Genomic DNA, 24,221 nt, shown 5'->3' with positions numbered 1-24,221 from the left:
GGACATGAAGCTGCTGATCAGGCATATGCATCCTCGGTTCTTGAAAGATCTATGGAGAGAGAGGAAGCGAGAGCAAGAGCTAGAGAAAGAGAGAGAGAAGAGAAAGGGAGAAGGAGAGAGTGAAGGAGAAGGAGAGGGAGAGATAAAGGAAGAGGGAGAGGGAGAGGGAGAGGGAGAGGGAGAGGGAGAGGGACACATAAAGGGAGAGGGATAGGGAGAGGAAGAGATAAAGGGAGAGATAAAGAGAGAGGGAGAGGAAGAGGAAGAGATAATGGGAGAGATAAAGGGAGAGATAAAGGGAGAGGAAGAGATAAAGGGAGAGATAAAGGGAGAAGGAGAGGGAGAGGGAGAGGAAGAGGGAAAGGGAGAAGGAGAGGGAGAGGGAGAGGGAGAGGGAGAGGGAGAGGGAGAGGGAGAGGGAGAGGGAGAGGGAGAGGGAGAGGGAGAGGGAGAGGGAGAGGAGAGGGAGAGGACAAACTCCCTTGTATAAAGGTGTGAGTTGGTGTGCATTTAAAGAACACCCAACCATGCATCATATATTCCAAGATTGTTCAAATGCAAGGCATTTGTGATGTGTAAATCTGTTCAGTGGTTCTGCCAAAGCCAAATCCCTGGTTAGTTGATTCTTAGTTTTCAAGAACTGTCCTTTGGGAGAACTGGCAGATTACTTTCCAATGCCAGTGAGACTGTTTCTCAATTTCTGAAACCCAAGACAGCACATTCTGATTTGCAGAGGAGTGTCCTTCAGACAAAATGCATGCTGTTGAGGTGGTAGCCTAGTAAACTTACAGGTGGCATTTAGCTAATTTATTGCTGTAATGCTTAACATTCTAACCTTTATGAATGACAGTTAACTTGTTATTCCGCACAATGATGAAGGGGAATAATAGCATAAAATGGGAATATCACATCTTATTCTTGAATCACATCATGGAAGTTGTATATGTGTGTTTATGTGTATATTTGTCAGTGTCCTAGAACAGCGTTTTTCAACCGCTGTTCCGCGGCACGTTGCCTGGTGTGCCGTAGGTGCAGACAAGACAAGAATTTTATAATTTTTCACTATTTTGTTTACTTAATATTTCATAATAAAGTAATTATAAAATACTTTCTTTGTGTTTATTTGATTCCTATTCAAGAGAATTACTTTATATATAGTCAATATAGGCACAGAGTTAAATTTTTTAACATTTTCTAATGGTGGTGTGCCTCGTGATTTTTTTCATGAAACAAGTGTGCCTTTGCCCAAAAAAGGTTGAAAAAGACTGTCCTAGAATATGGGAGGTATTAGTTAAACAGGGGCTTTATATCCAAGAAATACTTATTGCTCTTGAGTTCCTAGAGAATCTATCCCCCCCTCCACTCTGCCCCCCCCCAAAAAAAAATATATATATATAACTCGGAAATAGCTAGAGGCTGTCAGCTGAGGACTATGATACATTAACATATAGAAACATTCACTTCTCCCCCCACCTCAACCTTGATAGGAGTCATATATTCACTCCTCTGTCCCACTAATGTTGGTAATGATCATGACATTTATTTTGGCCAATAGAACTTGAAAAGACAGTGTGCCAATTTTAGTTTAGGCTTTAAGAAGCATCATGCCTCCAACCTTAACAAAGTCTCTAAACTGCACCACAAATCCTGCCCACGATACAGTACCACTTCCAAAAGGACAGGAGACCTCGGGAGCAGAACAATCAAATCTATACTCCATGAACATAGCCCAAAGCAGCCAAACTCTGGCCAATCCAAAGACACAAAAAATAAATGCTTCTTGTTTATGGACTGAAATTTTGTTGTTTGTTACAAAACAATGCTCGATTGATACAAAACCAAGAAAGTGTCTAAAGTTTATCTATGAAATAGATAAATGTTAAATGTTAATAAAGTATTATTGTTTGGAAAAAGTTAATATTAAATATGTTTACAAGTGCCATTGACTTTGTGAACATGCATACAAAGTCTCTGGTACCCTTTGTCTCCTCCTGACTCTTCTTTAACAATCATGTTCTTAAGTTATTCTTTAAGGATCTCTTCAAAATCTTTAGCACATCTAAATAAAATACTTGACTCCCTCTTTTCTGTTTCTATTTTCTGAGACAGTCAATTGCCTTATGTGTTAATTTTAAGCTTAGGTCTCCCCAATAAGTAAACATTGTGATAGACTGTGACCTTATTTTTGACATTATTAGTCATTTTAAAATCTATTACAAACTTGGTTAAGTGCTTTCTATATGGTAGGTTATGAATAAATGTTTCCAAATTCAAATTACACACACACACACACACACACACACACACATACACACACACACACACACATACACACACCATTCATATGACAGGAAATATAGAAGATTCTATCACCATATGGGAAACTACTTAGGCTTTCTTGGTTTTCAAGTAAGTGTATTCTCTGAGAAAAGTAGATCCATACTTTAAAGCTATCATTCTATTATTGCTGTCTCTACACTATATAGATGAAAAATGATATTTTAAAAGAAAATACAGCAGGTTTGCAGTATAAAATATTATGATGCTGTGTATAAATTATTTCCTCATTCAGTAAAATGAGAATTCTGAGGATGTTACTGTAGAATAAGTTCTTCAGAAAGATGGAAACTACTGCTGAACTTTTATTTTGCTTTTAAAAATGTAGTTGCTGCCAAAATCTCTGGACAAATGTATATCATTAATATATAATACATAAATAAAAATCAAGGAGAGAAAAATAATAAGACCAGAAGAACACACTAAATAAACAAACAAAAAACCCTTCATATTGAGTTTCAAATGCAAATAAATTTCAGCTTAAATAAATCTGAGGGAAAAAATAAATAAAATAAAATGCCCTGACAACTAAATTTTCCTGTCCCTGAATTATCTATATTCCATACATGTTCCCAAAGAATAAAAAGCAGATGCCTACATCAAGATAGAGGCTACCAGGCTTTGGTACCTAAGGAGAATAAATAATATGCCTTTATTGATTCAATAAAAAAATTCCACAAAACACTCATTTCCTTTTAATTTAGGACAACTTGCAATTGAATGCTATTCTACCTTCACAAAAAAAAAGGGGTGGGGGTGGGGGGCTAGCTTCTTTACCCACCAACATCACTATTGACTGGTTAAAGAATATCAGTAATTTTAGCCAGTATCCACACAAACCAAATAAAAGCTTAGTGAGAATTTCAACCAAATAGTGACTTCCTAGCACATCACTATTCTTAAGACTAATGTAAGTCAGTTAGATTACACTCTTGGTTTCATCATTTTGGTGGAAACTTGGCAAGCCATTTACTCTCTCTAAACTCCAGGTTCCTTGAAGGCTGGACTATATTTAGGTGGGTAATTATATTTTTTTAAATTAAAAAACAAATCTCCCACTTTTCTCTGAAAGGCATTTCTACTTGCTCCCCACAATTACTTGGGGGCAGGGCAGGCTGAGGGAGATAGAGGAATAGATGCTGCTTATCATAAAATCTCCACACATTCAGGGACTGAAAAGCACTCAAACAACGACAGTAGAAGTGTTTAGGACAAGGAGTCAGGAGTGCTCAGTCCAGAAGGGAGGCTGACTCAGTCACTGACTATCTGTGTGTCTTGAGAGTGCTGGTCACCCTGGTAAATAGGCGAACATCTAGAAGGGGCAAGGTACAGGCCAGGTGTTGTCCATTATTACAATTACCACTATCAGAGTGTTCACTTGTTCTCCATTTCCCTAGGATCCTAACAAATCAACCACTGACATGCATGACCACCATTGGGATTTAGACACAAATGCCAATTGGACAGGTCAGACAGTCACAAAACAAAAAAAGCTAGGCAACTGAGGGAAGGCACAAAGATGTCCCTTTCTTTTTCTGTAAACTTATATGATTTATTTGTTTTGTATACTTCTGGCTGGGTGTATGGCAGAGTGAGAAAGGTAAGAAGTCCAGGAGAAATGTTATGACCACCTGCCACTTGAACCAGGCTGAGTGCTCATCCCCACTGGGGTGTAACAGAGAATCTGGGCTTGCCTCTCAATCACATTGAAAGTATCTCTATAATTCTGAGGGGCTCTTTGCAGCAGTCAGACCCTGACCAACATGGTGAGGGGCCTGCAGGTGTATGTAATGCAAACCAGAGGTGGAGATTTGGCCAGAGAAAGGAAAATAAACATACAAAAAGATGTGGTATAGGGAAAAGCACCAGTGTCAAGAGTATATAAACACTTATTTTATCTACATTTATCATAGCATTTCAATTCTATATTTAAAAACAAAACAATTCCACAGAGTGATAAGCAAATTCCTTGCAAAAAAATAAAAATTTCAGCAATTGAGAATACATACTTTTCAACTCATTGTCTTCATATTCAACCTTTTTTTCAATTTATTGCTTCTCAGCTACATCTTTTAGGCTAATGGGTATATGGAACAAAAGTTGGCCATTTGGGAATGTAGAGAAAAAAGCGTATTAATTCAGGTTTAGGTTCCAATCACCCAATGAATATTTATAAATGTATACAGTGTTATCTTATAAATATTACTCAAGATGTTAATAGTAACTGGGAAAGAATATGACAACAAACAGAATGCAGTGTTATGTTAAGTATTTTGAATTCCAAAATATAAAAGTCACTTCTGTCAAATAACAAAGGTTAATGGAATCAAAACATTCCCAGAATAACAAGGAAAGCAACAACTATAGACTAATTTTAACAGTGATTGAATCTGGCTGGCCTCTCCATATAATTTGGACTGAATCACATGTACCAGGCATAATTTAAAATGTTATTGTACTTAATGAAAATAGAGAGGAAAGGGGTCACCTCTTCCTATAATATAGTCACCATTCATATTATTTAAAATAAAATAAAACATCTAGCAAATAAAGACATGCAAAACACAGAGGACAAATCAAGATCTCGAGATTAAAGTGGGACTAGAGGCAGGAATGCAAAAGGCACACTTTGGATCAGGAGACCCCGGAAGAAATGCACAATGACTCAGAACAGAAATAACTTATATGGCTATCCTGTTATTCCTACGGGGTGATCCTGCAAAATCACCTTTTAGGGGAATAAAATGCAAAGCCCTTAAGACTGGGAAGGTAACATTCCAGAACTGACCCTACATAGTTCTTCTGTACTTACCAATGGATACTCATCAATAAACATCACTGGGAAATGTGAAGGGGGGGAGGGGGTGGGGAACAGCCAGGGGAAAAAATGGAAAGCTACACACTTGAAGTTCCTAAAAGCTGACTTAGGGCATCACTTTCTAGGGATAAGAAGGTAAGCCTGACTAAACTTCATGCAATTGACAAAAGAAAAGGCAAACATGATAATGGTGACTTTTTAATTGACATGTTTCTATAACTTTTTTTTTAAAGACTGAGCTCTACAGAAGCTGTGCTCACCAGGACACATCCAGATGTTTTTCTTTTTTAAGTCTAGTTGAAAGCTTTCTTGGGAAAAACCTTAACTTCTCTCCCATTTCAGCAGAATGTAACTGCAATGAAATGCACTGCTACTAAATAATTCATCACCCTCTATGTCAGATCTAATCTTAATCAAAAGTCAATGTACTGTCAAACAGATTGACTTAATACCCCTAAATACTTTAACATAATTTAAAACACACCTGTAAAAAGGGAGAGAGGGAGGGACAGTGGCAAGAAGGGAGAAAGGAGGAAGGGGAAAGGGAGGGAAGGAGATTTCCTTAATAAAATGAATGAGATGTGGGATTAAAAATTATAAATTCAACGATATTGTTATTGATATGAGAATACAAAAGTATCTCACTCAGCCTTGTTGAATACCTTTACTCAACAACAAAAAAAAACAAAAAACTCTCCATAAAGCTACCTTACATCTACTATTTGTATTAAAAGATATACATTATGTACTGTGAATACTACCTATAACTGTTGCAACCTAATTTTAGGATACAATTTTATAAAAGGCACTAGACTTGTTTTTCCAAAGACTCATGTAGAAATCAGCAGCAGCAGGTCCCTCCCACCTGCTTCCTGTCACAAAAGATGGAGTGTCTCAAGTGGCCTCCACCTGAACTGATACATTATAGTTCCTCAAACACAGAGCCCCTGCAGGGGCTCCTGAATGTCACTGGATTGGTAATCTGTCAATCAAGCATAACTCCAAGTACTCCCTGGGTGCATTCAAGGGAACAAACAACGTTCACAGTAACACTTCAGAACTAGAAATTATTTTCATATACATCTACATAATAAAGTCAAACACAGAGTAAGAGGGAGCAGAAGAATGTGAAGATGCTGAAAAATACTTGCAGGAAATACAAGTCCCATTCGCTTAGGTGGAAAATTTCACATCATCCTGAATACTGAAACCAGGTGGACCTGCCTTTTAGAACTTGGGAGGACTGATTTGAAAGAAATTGGTGTTGTTATACTCATTTAAAGCAGCAATGAAGCAGAACGCTTTACCTACTACTGAGGGAAACAAAAAAAGAAAAAGAAAAGCTAGGGCAGGCCTCTTTCTACACTGGCTCTGTTGTGCATTGACTGGAGAGCGGGAAGGAAATGAATGGCAGTTCTGTTGCCTTAGGCAACTTAATAGGACTAAGGGCACAAGGAAGGTTCGCAAGGATTTGCAAGTCTGCTTCACCATGAGTCATAGAGTAAAGTACATTCACTTCTTAGAGCCCTAAGAAAACATACCACTTAAGAATATTAACTTTATCCTTATTAATTCAGTTGATAAATATCAGACTGCTTTAAAATACTTCTGAAGTTCGAATGAGAAAATCCAATACTGGAATTCTACTTATAATTGCTTTCGCACTTTGCACTTTCTAATACAAACGGCTTATTTAACAAATAGAATTTAGAAGTAAAGTCAATTGCAAATAATCAGGAAATCAATAGGGGACTTAAACCTTATGCAGAAAGCACTGCAGCTGGAAAGGGAAACCTGGCTATGTTATTGGGAGGAGGCAGTCTAAAATAAAGGACACCATGTCATTGGCACTTCAAACATGCCTGTCTCTTTCAAAGTGTTGTATTTCAAATCATTTTAAATGGCATTCAATTCTTTCAAGGAAAAATGAAAACTGACGACACACTACAAAATCTGAATTAGAATCAGTCTGATCATAAAACTTGAGCTTACATCTTTCAGAAATCTCATAGGCAAACTGCAAGTGCAAAACAGCTCTTTAAGTCAGGTTTTTCCAAGATACTACTATCTAAATGGCCAAGGAAATCATGCTTAAAAAAAAAAGTTATAAATATTTAAGAGGGAAAGAAAAGCTCCTACTTATAAAACAAACAAAAAAAAACAACACACACACAAAAAAACACGGTTTTTCACATAAGACCATGGTGTTTCTCATAGAAAAGCACAGGTAGAACAAAGTGGAAGTGGGCTGTTTTGCCTACCATCAAACTTCTTGTGCCTGGACACGAAGGTGGTACGCACGAAGTGACTGGTCTCTTCCACAAGGTTTTCAAACTCCAGCTTGCTCTGCTGGCTCAGCTTGTCCTCCATTTCGGTGGTGCAGCAGGTATATTCTTGAGGACAGATTCTTAAGTGCTCCCCTGCAAAGACAAGCTAAATGTCAGTATGAAACAATAAGGACTTAGGGGAATTCACATCTCTCACATTGCCCTCAGATCCGGGGGCGTTTGTCCCCTCGGCCCCTCCAGCCATCCCCATGAACTTGATCTGTGCCTGCGTGTACTTAACGTTGCAAACAGTCTGGACTTTTGGTGACCCAGATGGTATGGGACTTTTGGTGAACCAGATGCTATGGTGTGAATGTCTGTGCCCTCTCCTACTCCCTTACCCATAATTCATATGTGTAAAACCCCAGTGGTTAGTTAGGTCATGAATGGAATTAGTGCATCAGGAAAAGGAACCCTGAATAACTAATTAACCCATCCCTTCTTTCAGCAAAACGATGGCATTTGGGAACCAGGGAGCAGGCAGCAGTCACCAAATACTGAATCTGCAGTGTTGTGACTTTGGAGTTCCTAGCCTCCAGAACTGGGAGAGATGACTGTGTGCTGTGGATAATCCATCCAGTTCATGGTATTCCTGTTAAAACAGCCCGATATTTAGTTCCCGTCCCTGTCATGTAATGACCTTGGAAGACCACGGCGATTTTCTGCTTTTATTTGAAATTACGCCCAATGACAAGAGATGCAGACCCTTATAAGGGTGATTCCTTGGAAACCTCAACTAAAGCAAAGACAATCAGTCCCATCACCGTAGTCTCAGACAGCTAGTTCGAGAAAAGGTGGGAATGGGCCCCCCGTTCTCTGTCTGCCTGTCCATCTGTCAGAATGCATCAGCTTTTCGTTGGGTGAAAGTGAGTGTGTTTTTAATGGCAGGTCCCAGGTGCTACACATCCTCTCAGTTGACATTCTTGTCAGAGAGAAAATGTTCGCCTACAAGGAGGAAGGCACTGATGTGTTTAATTAACGGTTATAGTATACAGAAATGTGAAGTAAAGGGTAATGAAATTCTTGTATTCGACTCAACAGATTTATTGCTGGGTATACCAGGCCACTTGTTTTGATGTTATGTTATTTGCAAGTAGGAGCCAAACCTTGGCTTCATGAAATGAAAATGTGAGTTTCCAATTGGTGTGGCTCCTTTAGTGTCAAAAATGTTGAGCAGAAGCTGTGGAGAGAAGAAGAAAAATCCACCCAGCATCTTGCTAAGTAAAACCAACAACTTGAAAACTACATATACTTGATGGGATCTTTAAAATTCATTTCTAATATTTATCAATAATTATATAATTTCATGCCCTGTGACCCTATGTGATGTACAGGGGGCTTCATGATTCCTCATGTAGTTTGAGGTTTCAGTACCTACTTAAAGCAACCCCAGAATTAAAAATTATCTTGGTGTGTATTAATGTTGGATCTTACAGAATTCCTAGAAGAAGAGACCATAATGTATCATGTGTTTATGTTTTAAATGGGAATGAAAATACATGAGAATGTTAAACATTAAATTCAAGATAACAGTTCCCTCTCAGAAGGAATTAAGATTTGAGAGACATACTCAAATACTTGTATCTACAATCTCTTGATATTTCTTACGTTGTTTGATGGATACATGATGATTATTATAATATTATTTTTAGTTTCTCTGTACATTTACACTACTTTGTAATAAAATCTTGGAAATATGCCACTAAAATGAAGTAGCCACTACAGTTGTGGGAGAGAGGAGAGCAAACGGTAGATAATAAAAAAGAAAAGCGAACCAGGACCGGTTTGGCTCAGTGGATAGAGCATTGGCCTGTGGACTAAAAGATCCTGGGTTCGATTCCGGGCAAGGGCATGTACCTTGGTTGTGGGCACATCCCCAGTAGGGGGTGTGCAAGAGGCAGCTGATCGATGATTCTCTCTCATTGATGTTTCTAACTCTCTATCCCTCTCTCTTCCTCTCTGTGAAAAAAAAAAAAAATCAATAAAAATATATTTTTAAAAAAAGAAAGAAAGAAAAGCAAGCTGTCCTTGGCATTCAGAAGCCAGCATGGCACTCAAGGGTAAGTCACCACTGTACACAAAGTCTAAATAGACTCACAGAACATCAAGCTCAGATAAGATACTCTAAGGTCATAGTAAAATGCAACAAAACAAGGCCACTTCAAAATTGTGTCTAAGCAAAGACATAAATAAGGTCAACATGCCATCTGAATGTTTGGTAAGTGTTTACCATTTACAGATTGATCTTCACTCGAGGCTCCCTCCTTGCAGATCAGATTTACTGAGATGCTTTATTATAGAACTGGCCCTGCTTTCTGACAGTGCCCAATGTAGTCTGAAGCCCTGCTTCTTTGAACCCTCCCCCAAATCACCCAGCCACAATCCAAATCCTGTAATAGACTCCTTTGAGAAATCCATGGTCCTCCATGGTGTATTCTCACTTGTTGCAGTGAGATACCCTTGATGGATATGCAAATGTGTTTCTGATATGTTCTGATTTGAAGGTGCTGGTTTGCCAAAATGGAGACAGATAGAACAACATAAATTTTGAAACAATGTCCCCAAATGATTCGGATACTCTAAAATACTCCACTGAGAAGCATAGTTCTAAAGTTTAAGATAGTGAGAATGGAATATGTTATCAAAGGCAGATGGTTCACAATCACTAATGTTCTTTATTGAGAAAGGGAGAGAGAGAAATATTTTAATGTGAGAGCAGAACATGGATTGACTGCCTCCTGCATGCCCCCTACTGGGAATCGAGCCTGAAACCCAGGTATTAGGCTCCATACCTGGTGTATGTATCAGACTGGGAATCTGACCGGCAACCTTTTGGTGCACGGAACAACACAGCAACACCGGCCACGGCTCACTAATTTCCTTTTTATAAATACGAACTCTAACCAATAAAGACAAAACTCTATTCAGACTGGATGAATATTTAGTATTAACCACTTTGCAGTGTGTTCCTTTTTCTGACCTGCTTATAAACTGTTTTTGTAATACTAATACTATCTCTTATTTCCCCCTGTTCCATTTCCCACTCTGTATGTACAAATGAAATGTCTATTTCTCAAGATTTAGAACATCAGGCTGCATTCCACGTCTGAATCATTATAATTGAGTTTACAACAAAATACACAGGGCATTTTGGTTTTTAAAAAAAAAACTGACCAAAAGAATATAAGTATTTTATGACACAAGATATATATTTTGGATATTTGTAGAAGAAACCCTATGAAAGAACAGTCATAAAAATAGGTTGGAGACATAATTTCTAATCAGTCAAAGAAAATCGGAATTTTATGTTTTGATGAATAAAAATCTAAAGATATTTACTTCTTAATGAGATAGCTTTAACCCAAAATTATTTCATTGGAGGGGGGGGGGTAATGGAGGTATATGTAAAATTTTGCCTTACTAATTCAAAGCAGTTTTAGCCTTTTTATAGAACTGAAAGTGTCCACAACAAGTCAATTTCTTTCTCTTCCTCTATATGGGTCCCTGCCAGAGAGAAAACTAGGAAGACAGAGAGTCAGACATGGATGACAGAAAGTGAATGGATGGGTAGATGCCTTGAATGTTGAAGAAAGAAAAAACATTTCCTGCAACGTTCATCAATGTTCCCTAGCACCCAGGATTAGGACACATGAAACCTGTGGCTGAATAAAGGCTGAGCCTTCCTTTCTTTTCACCTATCCTATATAATACAAGCCTAATATGCTAAGTGTTCAGCCGTCCAGTTGTCCGTTCAACCAATCAAAGTGTAATACGCAGGCCAGATATTCATTTTCACTCCAAGATGCTGAGGTGACAGCAGAAATGTGCTTCTGCCATGCCACACTCTCTCCAAGGCTGGCCCTTGGCCTGAAAGCCGCCAGGAATAGGCTTTGTGGGTGGCATGGTGGAAAAGAGCAGGGGACAGGAGGGCCTCATTAACCAAGAAGCCAGCCTCTGTGGATCTGCTACCACAGAGACTGCCCTTGGCAGTGACATGTGAGGACCTTGGAATATACTGAAGTGTCCATGATGAGTAACATGTCATAGACTATAGCCAGCCAAACTCTTGGCTCTTGAAGAGCTTTGGAGTATGGAGTAAAGTTTCCACCCTTGCACTTCCTAGAAGTGAAAAGAAAAATGGCAAAATCTCAAAAAAGAGCACATCAATTTCTGAATCTCCAAATTCCATTTGATTAGGATGCAATACGTATTTCAGACTTAGTCAGCTTCGGAGTGTATGGTGCTTGCCAGAGTTCTCTCATCCTTGAACTATTAAATTTCTCATAGACAATCGGCTGTGTTGGGTACCAAGCTTGAATCTCCTCATCTCTCCATGCATTGTCTTAAATGACCATTTAGTTTGTTCACCTGGTACCTAGAAAATTTATTGGAGCAAATAATCTAAGGCAACAGGTTAATATTCTAGAATGAGTTGACTTTTACCTAGAGTTTCTGATAGCCAAGATAATTTAAATCGTCGTTAATAGAACTGGATTGTTTTTAGTTTCATAAAGTTCCTCTGCAGGCTAATCTGGAGTGACAGATCGGAAGAAAGCAGCATTTTTTTTAAATGGTATGTTCCAGTTCATTTCTTTAAGTTCAAATTCTCAAACCCTCTAAAGTATCATAGTAGTTCTTCCAGATGTTTCAGTGTAAAGCTGTGTTAGGAATAATCCTTTCATATCTATGAGGGCTGCTCTTCTCTGGTCATGTTGCTTGCTTACTTCCATAGTTAGAAATCTTCAAACTCTCACATAAGTTCTAAGAAATTCAATGAATGTTCTACTTCAGTGTATTTTATCACTCTAATAGCCTATATTAGTATCATCCTTTGATGTTGTCAATTTCCTAATAAAGACTTTGAATACTAATTCTTTTAGTTAGAAAATGTTCACTCTGCATTTTGCAAAAATAATTCCTTTGATAAGTCCAATAAATTAAATGTTTAACAACTGCATGAACAGCATTTCAAACATGCTTCTCTAGATGGTAGAGATTGCAGCTCCATAGCTCTTCTAGTTTTTAAATTCCCTTACCTTTTTAAAATTATTATTTCAAAGAAGCCAATAAATAGGGTGTGGAGATGGGCAGAGAAGAAGGTGTGGTCAGAATTAATAAGGCATAAGGATTACGTGGGATAGGGAGTGAGGAGAAGACAAGCATATCATAAGGCAACTGGAGTGAGAAAAGTCGCCTATCCTTTTTCTCACATCTAATCAGGCTCTAATGAAAAATTATTAAACTTGTAAAAACTGATCATTTTTAAATAGAAGGGGTTCTCCTTGTCTTAAAATGAATATATCTGATTTAATTCATACAAGTAACATTTTGAGACACTTAATAAAAACAATGCCTTAAAATAATTATCAGTAATTTGTATGTGCAGATATACACACACATGTACATGCATACAAACACACAAGAATGCATAGATTTTCCCCAGTACTTGTTTAAAGGAAAGAACAGAAAGATCTCAGAAGGAAATTTGAATTGCTACAATTTTTCTTCTTCTTTTTTAAAAAAATATATATTTTATTGATTTTTTACAGAGAGGAAGAGAGAGAGATAGAGAGCTAGAAATGTCAATGAGAGAGAAACATCGACCAGCTGCCTCTTGCACACCCCCTACCGGGGATGTGCCCGCAACCAACATACATGCCCCTGACCGGAATCGAACCTGGGACCTTTCAGTCCGCAGACCGACGCTCTACCACTGAGCCAAACCGGTTTCGGCAATTTTTCTTCTTCTATTACACATAAGTAACAGCTCAAAACATTTGTTGTTAAATGTCACAAAAACAATACCAAATCTTAAGAACAATGTGATTCCATGATTTAAGGTATGCCACAAATTGGCTACTCAACTTATTAAAATATTTTTAAGAATCAATGAAAAACATCACATTCTATGTCATAATGCTAACTGATAAATCTAATAATGCAATTGATCATTCCACATCCATAAAAGGAAGAGTGCTTAGGAATAGGAAAATATTTTGCACCTAGGTCATGGCCAAAGATATGAGAGAAATTATTGTTATCCCTTGAGTTTTCCCAGCCTCTTCACCCTATATCTCTACACTTTCTCGTTAAAGGTTTAATAAAGTCTGTAAACAGAGTGAAAAGTGACCAAAGCCTGTCTGGTGCCATGTACTACACCCCAGAGGTACATTAAAATTGGATTAGGGGAAGATGAAGAGGGGAGAATTTACCTACAGCTATTCTGATAAACTCAGCAATCTCCCAAGGGGACCATTTCTTTCTTAGTCTTTTGAGGATTACACTAACCAAGTGGTATGCCCATTATAAAATTTTCATATAAGAAGTAGTTCAAGGATAATAACATCTCATCAATACCTAAAATGTTAATACGTTGGTTCCTCAAGATAATTCTTTGAGAATTAAGACCAGTCTTGGTCTCATTATTTCTGTATTTCAAAATCAAACTAAAGGCTACACTAATACAAAAACTCTAGTTATAATCTATATAAAGCAGAGGTCCTTACCTTCATCATATTGTACACCTACTTGCCCAAGACTTTTTGAGCACTTCCTAAATGCTAGCAACGCTGAAGTAGGTATATGTATCATTTTTCATATTACAAACTAGAAAACTGAATCTTAGAAAGATTAACTTAATCTGTCTCCAAAGCTCATCCTTGTAACAAGACTGACTGGAGCACTGCAACAAATATATGGGAGGATGTGACATGGGATATTTTAAATTATCAAGGGAAATTCCACATCTGTGGGAAACTGCACAAACTAATTGTTGGAGGTAGTTCAACATGAAATTGTGATACATTCATTCAATTATATATCTTTGCAAAACTGGATTTCCCCTTAATTTTCATTTTACTGGTGTCATTTTTACCAGAGCCATCATCTCATACCCCTATTGTTATAACCCAAACATAAATTAGGAATGCTAGCTTATTTACCTTTGTGGGACTCAGTGACTTAGCACAGCAAAGGACACATGGGTGGTTCTGTTATAAATATTAAATGGTATGTATTTGACTCTTTTTGCTTTTTCACTTATTCAAGAATCATTCAATAGCACCCAAGTAACAGCTCAATTTTATGTTTGGTGCTAAGGGATAAACAGATTCTGTGCTTAAGAAGCTCAGATTCTAGCATGGAAAGATGCATCTATGTGTTATGGTCCACCTTATAGATACACGCACATACTACAAAAGTACATCATTCTAAACATCCACCCACTTTCCCAGACTCTAATAACTCTTACAGAAACAGCATTAATTATAGGAGCTCTTTGATTATAGCTTTGCCTACTTCATTTACAGGCAAGTAGCAGTAGTACTGCTTATCTTTTTAAATTTCAATGACAAGCAGGAACATCCAGAGAATGGTTTCACCTATTTCTTTCACTTTGCCCTGGCTCAAGTATATTTCAAACTGTGGGACCTTAAATGCTTAGCAAGCATTTGACTTTAATAGAATAGAGTTTTTAGAGCCTACATGAGTTGAGGATAAGTCTTTCTTGGAAAGTTTTGCCTGCCACCATTGCATGTATTATGTATGCCTTGGGTTGCAATGAACAATTTTATTTCATATTGTGGACACAAAGGTTGGAAGCCAAATTTCAATATGATGTGCAAGTGATGACAGAAAGGGAAAAGAGCCCACTTATTAATGCATAGTTGGAAACCATCAACAGCCAATGCTCCATCAAGTAAGTTGGACTGCATTAAGGTATGTTTTTCTTCAATAATACTAAGATGCCCTCCCTGGAAGTTTATTTGAGATGTCTAATCTTTGCAATGCTCCCTAAAAAATTTTATACAGGCTTATTTTTCCACTTGTATTTCATTAATACATTGTTTTGGGACCCATAAGAAAGAATAACTGCTAACGAATAAGAGAGAGATTTAAGCAGAATCCATAAGTTTGTTGTAAATTTCATGCCTGCTCACAATTCCTTTGCCATGCTTGTTTTAGGAATTGCCAAAATCTTCATATTCAAATGTTCAAAGATGCCTCTAATCCTATAGTCTGAATGGCATCTTTATGGGTATGCGTGGTTAGATCTAGTTAAACTGCTCCAACACTGCTTGCCAATTCCAGGCAAATAGTAATTCACCAGTTCCCAGTGACCTTCTGCAAGTCATCTGAGCAGAGATGACTTACATCTTTCTCTTTCTGGGGCCCATACTGCATAAATCAAACCAATGGCCTCCTACAAATTCCCTCACAGATGATGATCAATTTCAAGTTTAATGCAGTTGTAATCTCACACCCATCTTTGCTTACTAAAAATTAGCCATTTTCACAATTGAATGTGATGATCCTAGGGGGATATACAATAAACTAATTTAAAAAGTGGTTGTTTTTTTACCTTGATATAGCAGTTATATGTAGATATACTCAATTATATGGCAGCTCACATGAGAATTTAGGATTTACTATCCAAAGCCCTCTGGCTGTAAACTAGTTCAGACCAATTCAGTGATGGAGCTGAGGCTGGGTGAGAATGATTCAGAGCGTAATCAACTTGAACTGCACGTAAGCCTTTGTGAAAAATTAGTTTTCTTCTCCACAAAATACTGCAGTTTTAGTAGGCATCTGTACAACCATGGTTACAACATGTTTCATGCAGAGTAAAGTAATAAAAAGCAAGTGGACAGAAATGTTACAAGATCTATGGTACAGTCTATGGGTGTATATTTCTTAAATTATCTGCCTCCATGACAATGAGACTCCATAATATCTAACCTTTCACAACTCATGGAGCCATTAATTTATAATAATTACTTTAATTCCCACTAATCACTTAAGATGGATGCCCATAGGTAAATATCACTCAGTCTCTATTTCACAGGTGAGTGATAGTAGTCCTTTCCCCTTGGCACTGCTTTTGCAATTAATAAAGGGCAAGAGGTCTCTTTCTAGAATGTGTGTATGGGGACCTGGATTTTAAGATGACACCACTTCAAATGCTATAATAAATTCCAGCATACCTTCCAACCGGGGCTTTAAAATTCAGTGTTCAGGTGACAGCAGCCTAGTCAAGCATTTATCATTCAAAATTACATATTATTAAAGCTCAGCTGTGGTTTCAAACCAAGAGGAGAGCAGAACCTCAGAAGAGAAAGGAATAAAATCTCCCCAGAAATTAAAACACATACCCTTATATATTTAAAGGAGAAATGAGGGGCCAAATTGAATTTTAAAAAATATACTGCATAAAGAAAATTGAAAAATGCCTTGAGCCCAAGCACATTTTGCTCAGTGGATAAAGTGTTGGCCTGCAGACCAGAGGGTTACAAGATCAATTCTGGTCAAGGGCATGCACCTTGATTGCAGACTCCTTCTCAGCCCTGGCTTCTGCAGGAGGCATCCAAATGATGTGTTTCTCTCACATCAATGTTTCTCTCTGTCTTTCCCTCTCTCCTTCACTCACCCTAAAAATCAACAGAAAAATATCCTTGGGCGATCATTAACCAAGAGAAAATAAAATGTCTTGACGAAGAACAAAATGCATTAAAGAAATACCTATTTTTAACTTAAAATGAATCTCAGTAGGGGTTTTAAAAAACTGTACTTGGGGATTCTAGGAACAATCACAACATTTTCTTCCTTATAATCTCTTAGAGATATTTTTCTTAGACTTGCCTCAAAAGAGGCAAATTCTTAGAAACTACATGTAGCTTTGCTTTTATCCAGCATTAAAAAATCCAAATATGTAAAATGACTGATTAAGTAACTAAATTTTAACATAAGGAAATACTGCATTTATGAGTTTGGCCCTTGCAGAGTAAGATATTAATAGAAAAATATTTCAAACCAGGTCCTTGTTTTGATGAAAAGACTAGAGTGAGATGACATTTGATCTTTGGGAGGCATATGTTACTTCAGAAATTAAACTTTAGCCTATGTGTATGCATCTCCACATTGTTATTTCTCATTGCAAATTACTTCCTCTGTGGTTAGACTTCCTATATTAAACATTGCTGTATTGGGGGAAGAGAAAATGTAAATAGATAATTAATAGTTCACATGAAAGCAAAAGATCCAACTTAGTTCAATTTATAATAAATGCATAACTCCTTTGATCTAAATTACTGAGTTTATCTTCTCAGGACTTCTGCCTAGTTCCTTGGGTAATAAGTATTTGGGGAGTGCACTATTAATCCTTTAAAAATTCCCCAAATTTAAATAATTTCTTCTCCAAGAAACTTAGTAGTAAACGTATCACCTTGTAGAGGTTAATGTATATGTCCCACATAACTGCATTATTTTAGTCTATGCATTTATTATAGTGCTCATTTCAATACATCTGAGTTGTAGTTATTTATAGAGAAGGCTTTATTTCCATTCATCTCTTACCACTCTCCTTCTTAAGTTCTGTGCCAAACAGAACTATTGGCAGCAAAAACATATCATGCACAATTATACTGTGGACAATGGCAATGTTATTCTCTCAACATAGAATATATGTACTTTTCTTTTTCACCTCCTCAGCTCCCCTACATCCCTTCTCATCTACTAGGTCTCAGCTTAAACACCACTTCTGAGTCCTCCCTTATCTGGAGTCGAGGAGAGGTGTTAGTAACCCACTAGAGGCCAAGTGAACAAAGTGTTGTGCACTTGGGGGGAAGGGTGTCTCTCGGCCTGGCCTACTCCCTCTCACAGTCCTGGAGCCCTTGTGAGATATCCAACCACTGCAGAGGCAGGAGAGGTTCCCACCACCACCACTGTGCTTGCTAGCCATAAGCCCGTCTCAAGGCTTCTGGCTGAATGGAGCTCAGCCTGTGGGAGTGTACTGGCTACTAGAGGGCAGCTCCTGCAGTGAGTATTTGCTCCCCCCCCCCCCCCGGGTGGCCAGTGCACATCATAGCAATGTTCAGTTGATTTGCATATTGGCCTTTTATTATATAGGATTATCTCTGCATATGGCCCAGTGTTATACCTATGATTGCACTATAATGACCAGTCAATCCATCCATGTTACTTGCATAAGCATGGCCTACTTAAGGGATAGGACTGTTATTTCATCAATTACACCACTATTACACAGCTCAGTGCATGGCCCAAAATGATACTCTAAACATTTTGGTTTAGCAAATAAATAAAAATAAAAATTAATTGATGCAACAATGCAAGTAGTGGACTTTGCATTAAGAAGAACAGTAGTTACACTCAAAAATGACTAATTTAAGAGAAATTTTGTTGACTCTTGGCTTATGTCGGAGACATAGCATATCCAAGGGAAGACAGCAAATCTGGTAAAAATACCAGTAACTCATTCATAGAAATACAAAGTCTGTACAATTTTCAAACCGATTGAAACTCAAACTAGCTTTTTAAAGTAATTTGGACTTCCACTTACATTCCTTTTAAAAAATTCTACTGGTAATCTAACTAATGCTTGGGTCATGATTAAACCAGAGGCAAAAGAAGCAATCTTTTGTTTATAGATGTTTGACCTGTATATGCCATCACCATGAAAACAACAGTGACACATACAGATATAGAGGTGTGCTGGCATAACTCTCAGTAATGAGATTGTGTGAAAAATGAACAAGTCTTGGTAAAAATATCCAAATCAAACAAATACAATATTCTTTTGATTTACTCCATAATAATATTCTTAGAAGAATCAGAGTTTAATACTTTATGTATACAGTAAAATGGAGTTAAGTTTCAAGAGGTAATATGCAAATTGACCCTCACCACCATTGCACAAGATGGCCACCCCCATGTGGTCAAAGATGGCTGCCATGAGATGGCCAGCAGGGGAGGGTAGCTGTGGGTGATCAGGCCAGCAAGGGAGGGTAGTTGGGGGGAGAGGGGGATCAGGCTTGCAGGGGAGGGCAGTAAGGGGCAACCAGGCAAGCAGGGAAAAGTTAGGCGTTGATCAGGCTGACAGGAAGTGGTTAGGGGGTGATCAGGCTGGGAACACAAGCCTTCCTGCCAGCCTGATCACCCCCAAACCACTGTTTGGAGCCAGCAGTCCCGAATTGTGAAAGGGATGCCCGACCACCTGTGGGATCAGGCCTAAACTTGTAGTCAGACATCCCCCGAGGGGTCCCAGATTGGAGAAGGTGCAGGATGGGCTGAGGGACACCCTCCTCCAAGTGCACAAATTTCTGCACTGGGCTTCTAGTCTATATTATAAAAGGCCAGTGGCTGTAATGCTATAATTCTGGAACAACCAAACAACCAGTCACCAAACAACCAATACCAACTCCCAGCCCACGAACTGCTCACAGAGGCAGGGCAGGGCTCATGGCATGGTGGCTCTCAGCAGTGAGCTACTTGCACATGGTGGGTCTGGGATACCACCAGCGTGGTAGATCTGGGGTCCCACCAGTGCAGTGAGTCTGGATCTTGCATGATTTCACACACTGAGCCTCTAGTTTTATTATAAACAATATGTTTTAACCCACCAGAGAATCCAACAGGATGTTTAAAAATTATGTATAACACTGGACAATACTTCATTTTAGAAGATCTGACTCATGGAAGGTTATCTTAAATCATTGGTAACTGACTACCTAACAGTTGCAAGGCAAGAATGTTATAGAAGAGATACCTGCCCTTGAAGAGAGTTGGACTACAAAGTTAAACTTTTTGCCTCTAAGACTCTACAGCACATGTGTCAAACACAAGGCCCGCGGGCCAAATCCGTCCCGCCAGGCCTTGCAATGTGGCCTGCACCGCGCTGTCATCACTGCACTCCCCTGCGTTTCCATCACAATGACAGTTTATGACTGTTCAGTAAACCATTCGGCCCGCGATTTAGGCTGGATTTTAGATTTTGGCCCCTTCTCTGATTGAGTTCGACACCCCTACTCTACAGTATCATACCTAAGATATTTATAGAAAATATATGTGAGAGTAGAGAGTGAGACATTGAACTGAAACCAGTGTATGTGTGTGTGTGTGTGTGTGTGTGTGTGTGTGTGTGTGTGTTTAATCATTGATTAATAGCACCTGCACAATCATCTACCCATTCTTCAGTCTTATACGGAATACCTACTCTTTTTTTTATATTTTAATTGATTTTTTACACAGAGGAAGGGAGAGAGATAGAGAGCTAGAAACATCGATGAGAGAGAAACATCGACCAGCTGCCTCTTGCACACCCCCCACCGGGAATGTGCCCGCAACTAATGTACATGCCCTTGACAGGAATCGAATCTGGGACCGTTTAGTCCGCAGACCAATGCTCTACCACTGAGCCAAACCGGCTTTGGCTGAATGCCTACTCTTATAAGGAGGTCCCTCTGGCACTTCCAAGTAATTAACCAGCTTGAAATATTCTACAGAAAAACCATCCTTGCACTTACATTTGAAAATCCCATTGATAGATGTCAAACTCATCTATCCTCCAAGGTGTGTTTCTATTGAATACTATGAGGTAGATGGTGAAAAACAGGCCAAAAATTACTTCAGTTTTCCCTTTAAAGTGCCAATGGAAGTCCAATCTTTCATAATTCATAATACTGCTAACTTCCTAGAGAAGCACTTAGAAGTATGTGAAACTCTACAAACCTATTAGAAGAACATCGGACTTTTCCCAGACAAACTCCTAGAAGCTCTATTTTGCTGACTCGGGTTCATTTCCTTTTCCAAACCCACACTCTTAGACAATTGGTTTTTGATAGCACATTTTGTGAGAAGAATCTTTAGCTACCTCTTGGGGAACATGTTCCTGACACTTTGCCCAATACACCGTGGAGAGAAAACGGTGTGGCAAGGATTTGTCTCATCACCTCACTGTGAAAATGGCTATAATTTACAAGTTTGGAAGCATCCATCCTCCTGGGATGCACAGTAAATTCTCCTTTATTCTTTCTCTAAATTAATTTTGTTTTCCATGATTACCCTGCCATAGGAGAGACTCTTTGTATGTACAAGAAATAATGGAATCAAGCCAGGCTTGCAGCTTCCATAGGATTCGTCCCTGAACAAACTCTGCTGGGAAACTACAGCTTAATTTGAGCCAGCAACAAGGTAAGAATTTTGCCATTAAGAAGATTTAAGTCGTTTACAACAAACAAACAAAAAAAAAAAAAAAAAAAAGAGCTTTACGTGCTCATTTCTAGCTCCTTTGAAGCAGGTCTTCTGCAGAACTAGCACCTCTTGCAAGATTATTTTAACTAGAATTGCATCAGGACATGGTGAGGAACATGCACAAACTCAGGGCCTGAGGAAGGGTGTCCTATTGCTTTGTAATGTGGCAAAGACTTAAAGACACAGGGCTTTGGTGCTTGAAAAGTTGCAATGGCTTTAGCCCAACTACATTTCATGGAAGTCTACAAGGAGCCATGCTCATTGTGTCTTCCAGGTTCAAACATAATGGCCCCTTTCTTTAAAATAATCTTTGGGTGTAAAAGAAGTATCAATGTTTAAAAGACTGTCTCAGAAGTTAAGAATAATGTCTTATGTGGCTTGAATAAAAGGTGTGCACAAGTAGGAGAAAGGCAAGCATGGATCTCAATTTCTGTATAAAGGGTAGACAATGTAAACTTGTCCAAGGCTACGGTCCCAGCAGACAGGTTGACATCAGGACGGAGACCGTGGAAGGAAATACTACCCACAGACTATGCTTCTCACCCTGCAAGCTCCTCTCATTTAATCCTCATCCCACACTTCACAGTAGTTTTAATTGCACCTGTTTATTCATATGTAGAGGGGAAGCAACTTACCGCCAATGCCCACCCCTTCTAGAAACTGCCTTCATTTAGCAAGCATACAATTGTTTTTCTTTGCATGTTTATTTCTGGCAACTTGTGGTTAAGAGGGCGGGTGGAGATACTGGGTCCAGGGAAGGGTAAAGCTGCCTGAAGTTACCCATTAGTCCTGTCACTGGTTATTTCAAACCCTCTTTGCCTAAAAGAGTTGGCTATTTTTACCTTTAATTTTTTACTAGATGAAGAAAGTGAGGCTTCAGCTCACATAACTTCTTGGTAGAGAGCCCAGAATTGAAATGAAATTGGTTTGCACTTGCATGTGTTCTCTGTCACCTGTGACTTCCCTTTCTCTTCAACCAAGACTAATAAAAGGGTCTCTCTTTTGGGAACCCACATTGTTTTTGCTCAGATTGTGAAAGGCTTATTTCTTAAATAAGTCTGCATTCTGGCCTCTCCCTCCCAAATCCGGTAGAATACCTGGTCTCTGGGAAGACATGGATCCCTGTACTAATTCTAAAGAAAAAATATTCAACGTAAGACAAAAGCAGAAAGTTTCAAATGTTCATCCTTATAAGAAGTAAAAAGAAACAAAGAAAGACTATTCAAGAAATGGAAACGTTTTAGCATATCAGCATTAAGACTTTCAGTCTTTGGGATGAAGGTATACGTTGCCATGCTTATACTTCAACTTAGTAGCTATGTGACATGTAAAATTGGGCATGACAAAGTACCCACAATGACAGCATTGCAGAGAAGATAAAAAAGAATAGTCTTTAGGAAAGTATATAACTTATACATACTTTATATAGTTTATATAGATAGATGATAGATAGATAGACACTAGTGTATATATTAGAGGCTCAGTGCACAAAATTCATGCACCATCCCACAGTCTGGGACCCCTCAGGGGTTGGCTGACATCCTCAGCACTGTGGTGGAGGCACGAGAGGATCTCACTGCCACCATTGCACTTGCCAGCCTTGAGCCAGACTTCTAGCTGAGCAGTGCTCCCCCTGTAGGAGAACCCTGACCGCCAATGGACAGCTCCTGTGTTGAGCATCAGTGCACATCATAGTGACCAGTCATTCCACTGGTAAATTTGCATATTAGCTATTCATTATATAGGACTAGTGGCCTGGTGCACAAAATTTGTGCACATTAAAAGGAGATTAATTAGAGAAAATAATTTAATATTCCTATTTGCCTTTTCTCTATAATAGAAGTGTCAGAGATAAAAGAAAATTAGTAAAATGTTTATGAAAACGTTCCTCCTGTCAGAGTCTGGGGTGCACCACAGGACCCAGAGTCAAGTCTCCACCCACCCACCTGCACCTCAAAATTGTGTGAGACCTGGCTATCCCCTGTCTCCATTGGGCTAGATCCAGACTTGGCCAGTCAAACTCCACCAGGCAGGGGACATAGCCTCAGGTACCCTGTCCTGGCACCAGGATGGGAGACATGGCCTGAGGTCTCCCAGCCCAGACCGGAGTAGGGGGCATACCTTGAGGACCCCAGCCCAGATCAGGACAGATGCATGCATTGAGGTCCCCTGTTAAACCCCAGTGGGTGGTGGGCATGGTGTGAGGTCCCCCATGAAGCCCTGCCAGGAGGGGTGGGGGGGAGGGGGGGAGGAGAGACAGCTTCAGGTCCCCCAGCCTAGCACTGGGAGGGGGCACAACCTCAGATTCCCCATCAAGCCGCACCAGCATGGGTGCAGCCTCAGGTCCCTCGTCATGCCTTGCTGGGTGGGGAGCATGGCCTGAGGTCCCCTGTCAAGCCCTACCAGGTTGGGGGGAGCAGCCTGAGGTCCCCCAGCCCAGACCAGAGTTGGGGGCACAGCCTGAGGTCCCCTGCCAAGTCCCACCAGCTGAGAAGCATGGCTTTAGGTACACTGGCCTGGCGCTGAAGTGGGAGCATGGTCTGAGGTCTCCCAGCCTGATGCCAGGGTGGGAGACATGGCATGAGGTCCACTGTCAAGCCCTACAAGGGCAGGGGAGGGCATAGCCTCAGGTCCCTGCTGATTGCTCCTTAAGGCTCCTTATGAAAACTTGGCTTCAGCTGTGGGTGCAGCCATTT

The 24,221-nt window shown here is 39.2% G+C and overlaps 1 protein-coding gene across 1 annotated transcript in view; it reads right to left on the bottom strand.

The window, feature by feature from the left end:
• GPC6 (glypican 6) overlaps positions 1-24,221 on the bottom strand; it is a 1,066,799-nt gene that overhangs the window by 792,548 nt on the left and 250,030 nt on the right. The window contains exon 2 of the mRNA XM_036458148.2: positions 7,417-7,575. Coding sequence (XP_036314041.1) covers positions 7,417-7,575 — 159 coding nt within the window. The remainder of the gene's footprint in view (positions 1-7,416; positions 7,576-24,221) is intronic.

Source organism: Pipistrellus kuhlii, unplaced genomic scaffold (assembly GCF_014108245.1).
Source record: "Pipistrellus kuhlii isolate mPipKuh1 unplaced genomic scaffold, mPipKuh1.p scaffold_m20_p_3, whole genome shotgun sequence".
NCBI classification, from domain to species: domain Eukaryota; kingdom Metazoa; phylum Chordata; class Mammalia; order Chiroptera; family Vespertilionidae; genus Pipistrellus; species Pipistrellus kuhlii.
The sequence above is the reverse complement of the archived record's forward strand: the minus strand, read 5'-3'. Positions and strand labels throughout refer to the sequence as shown.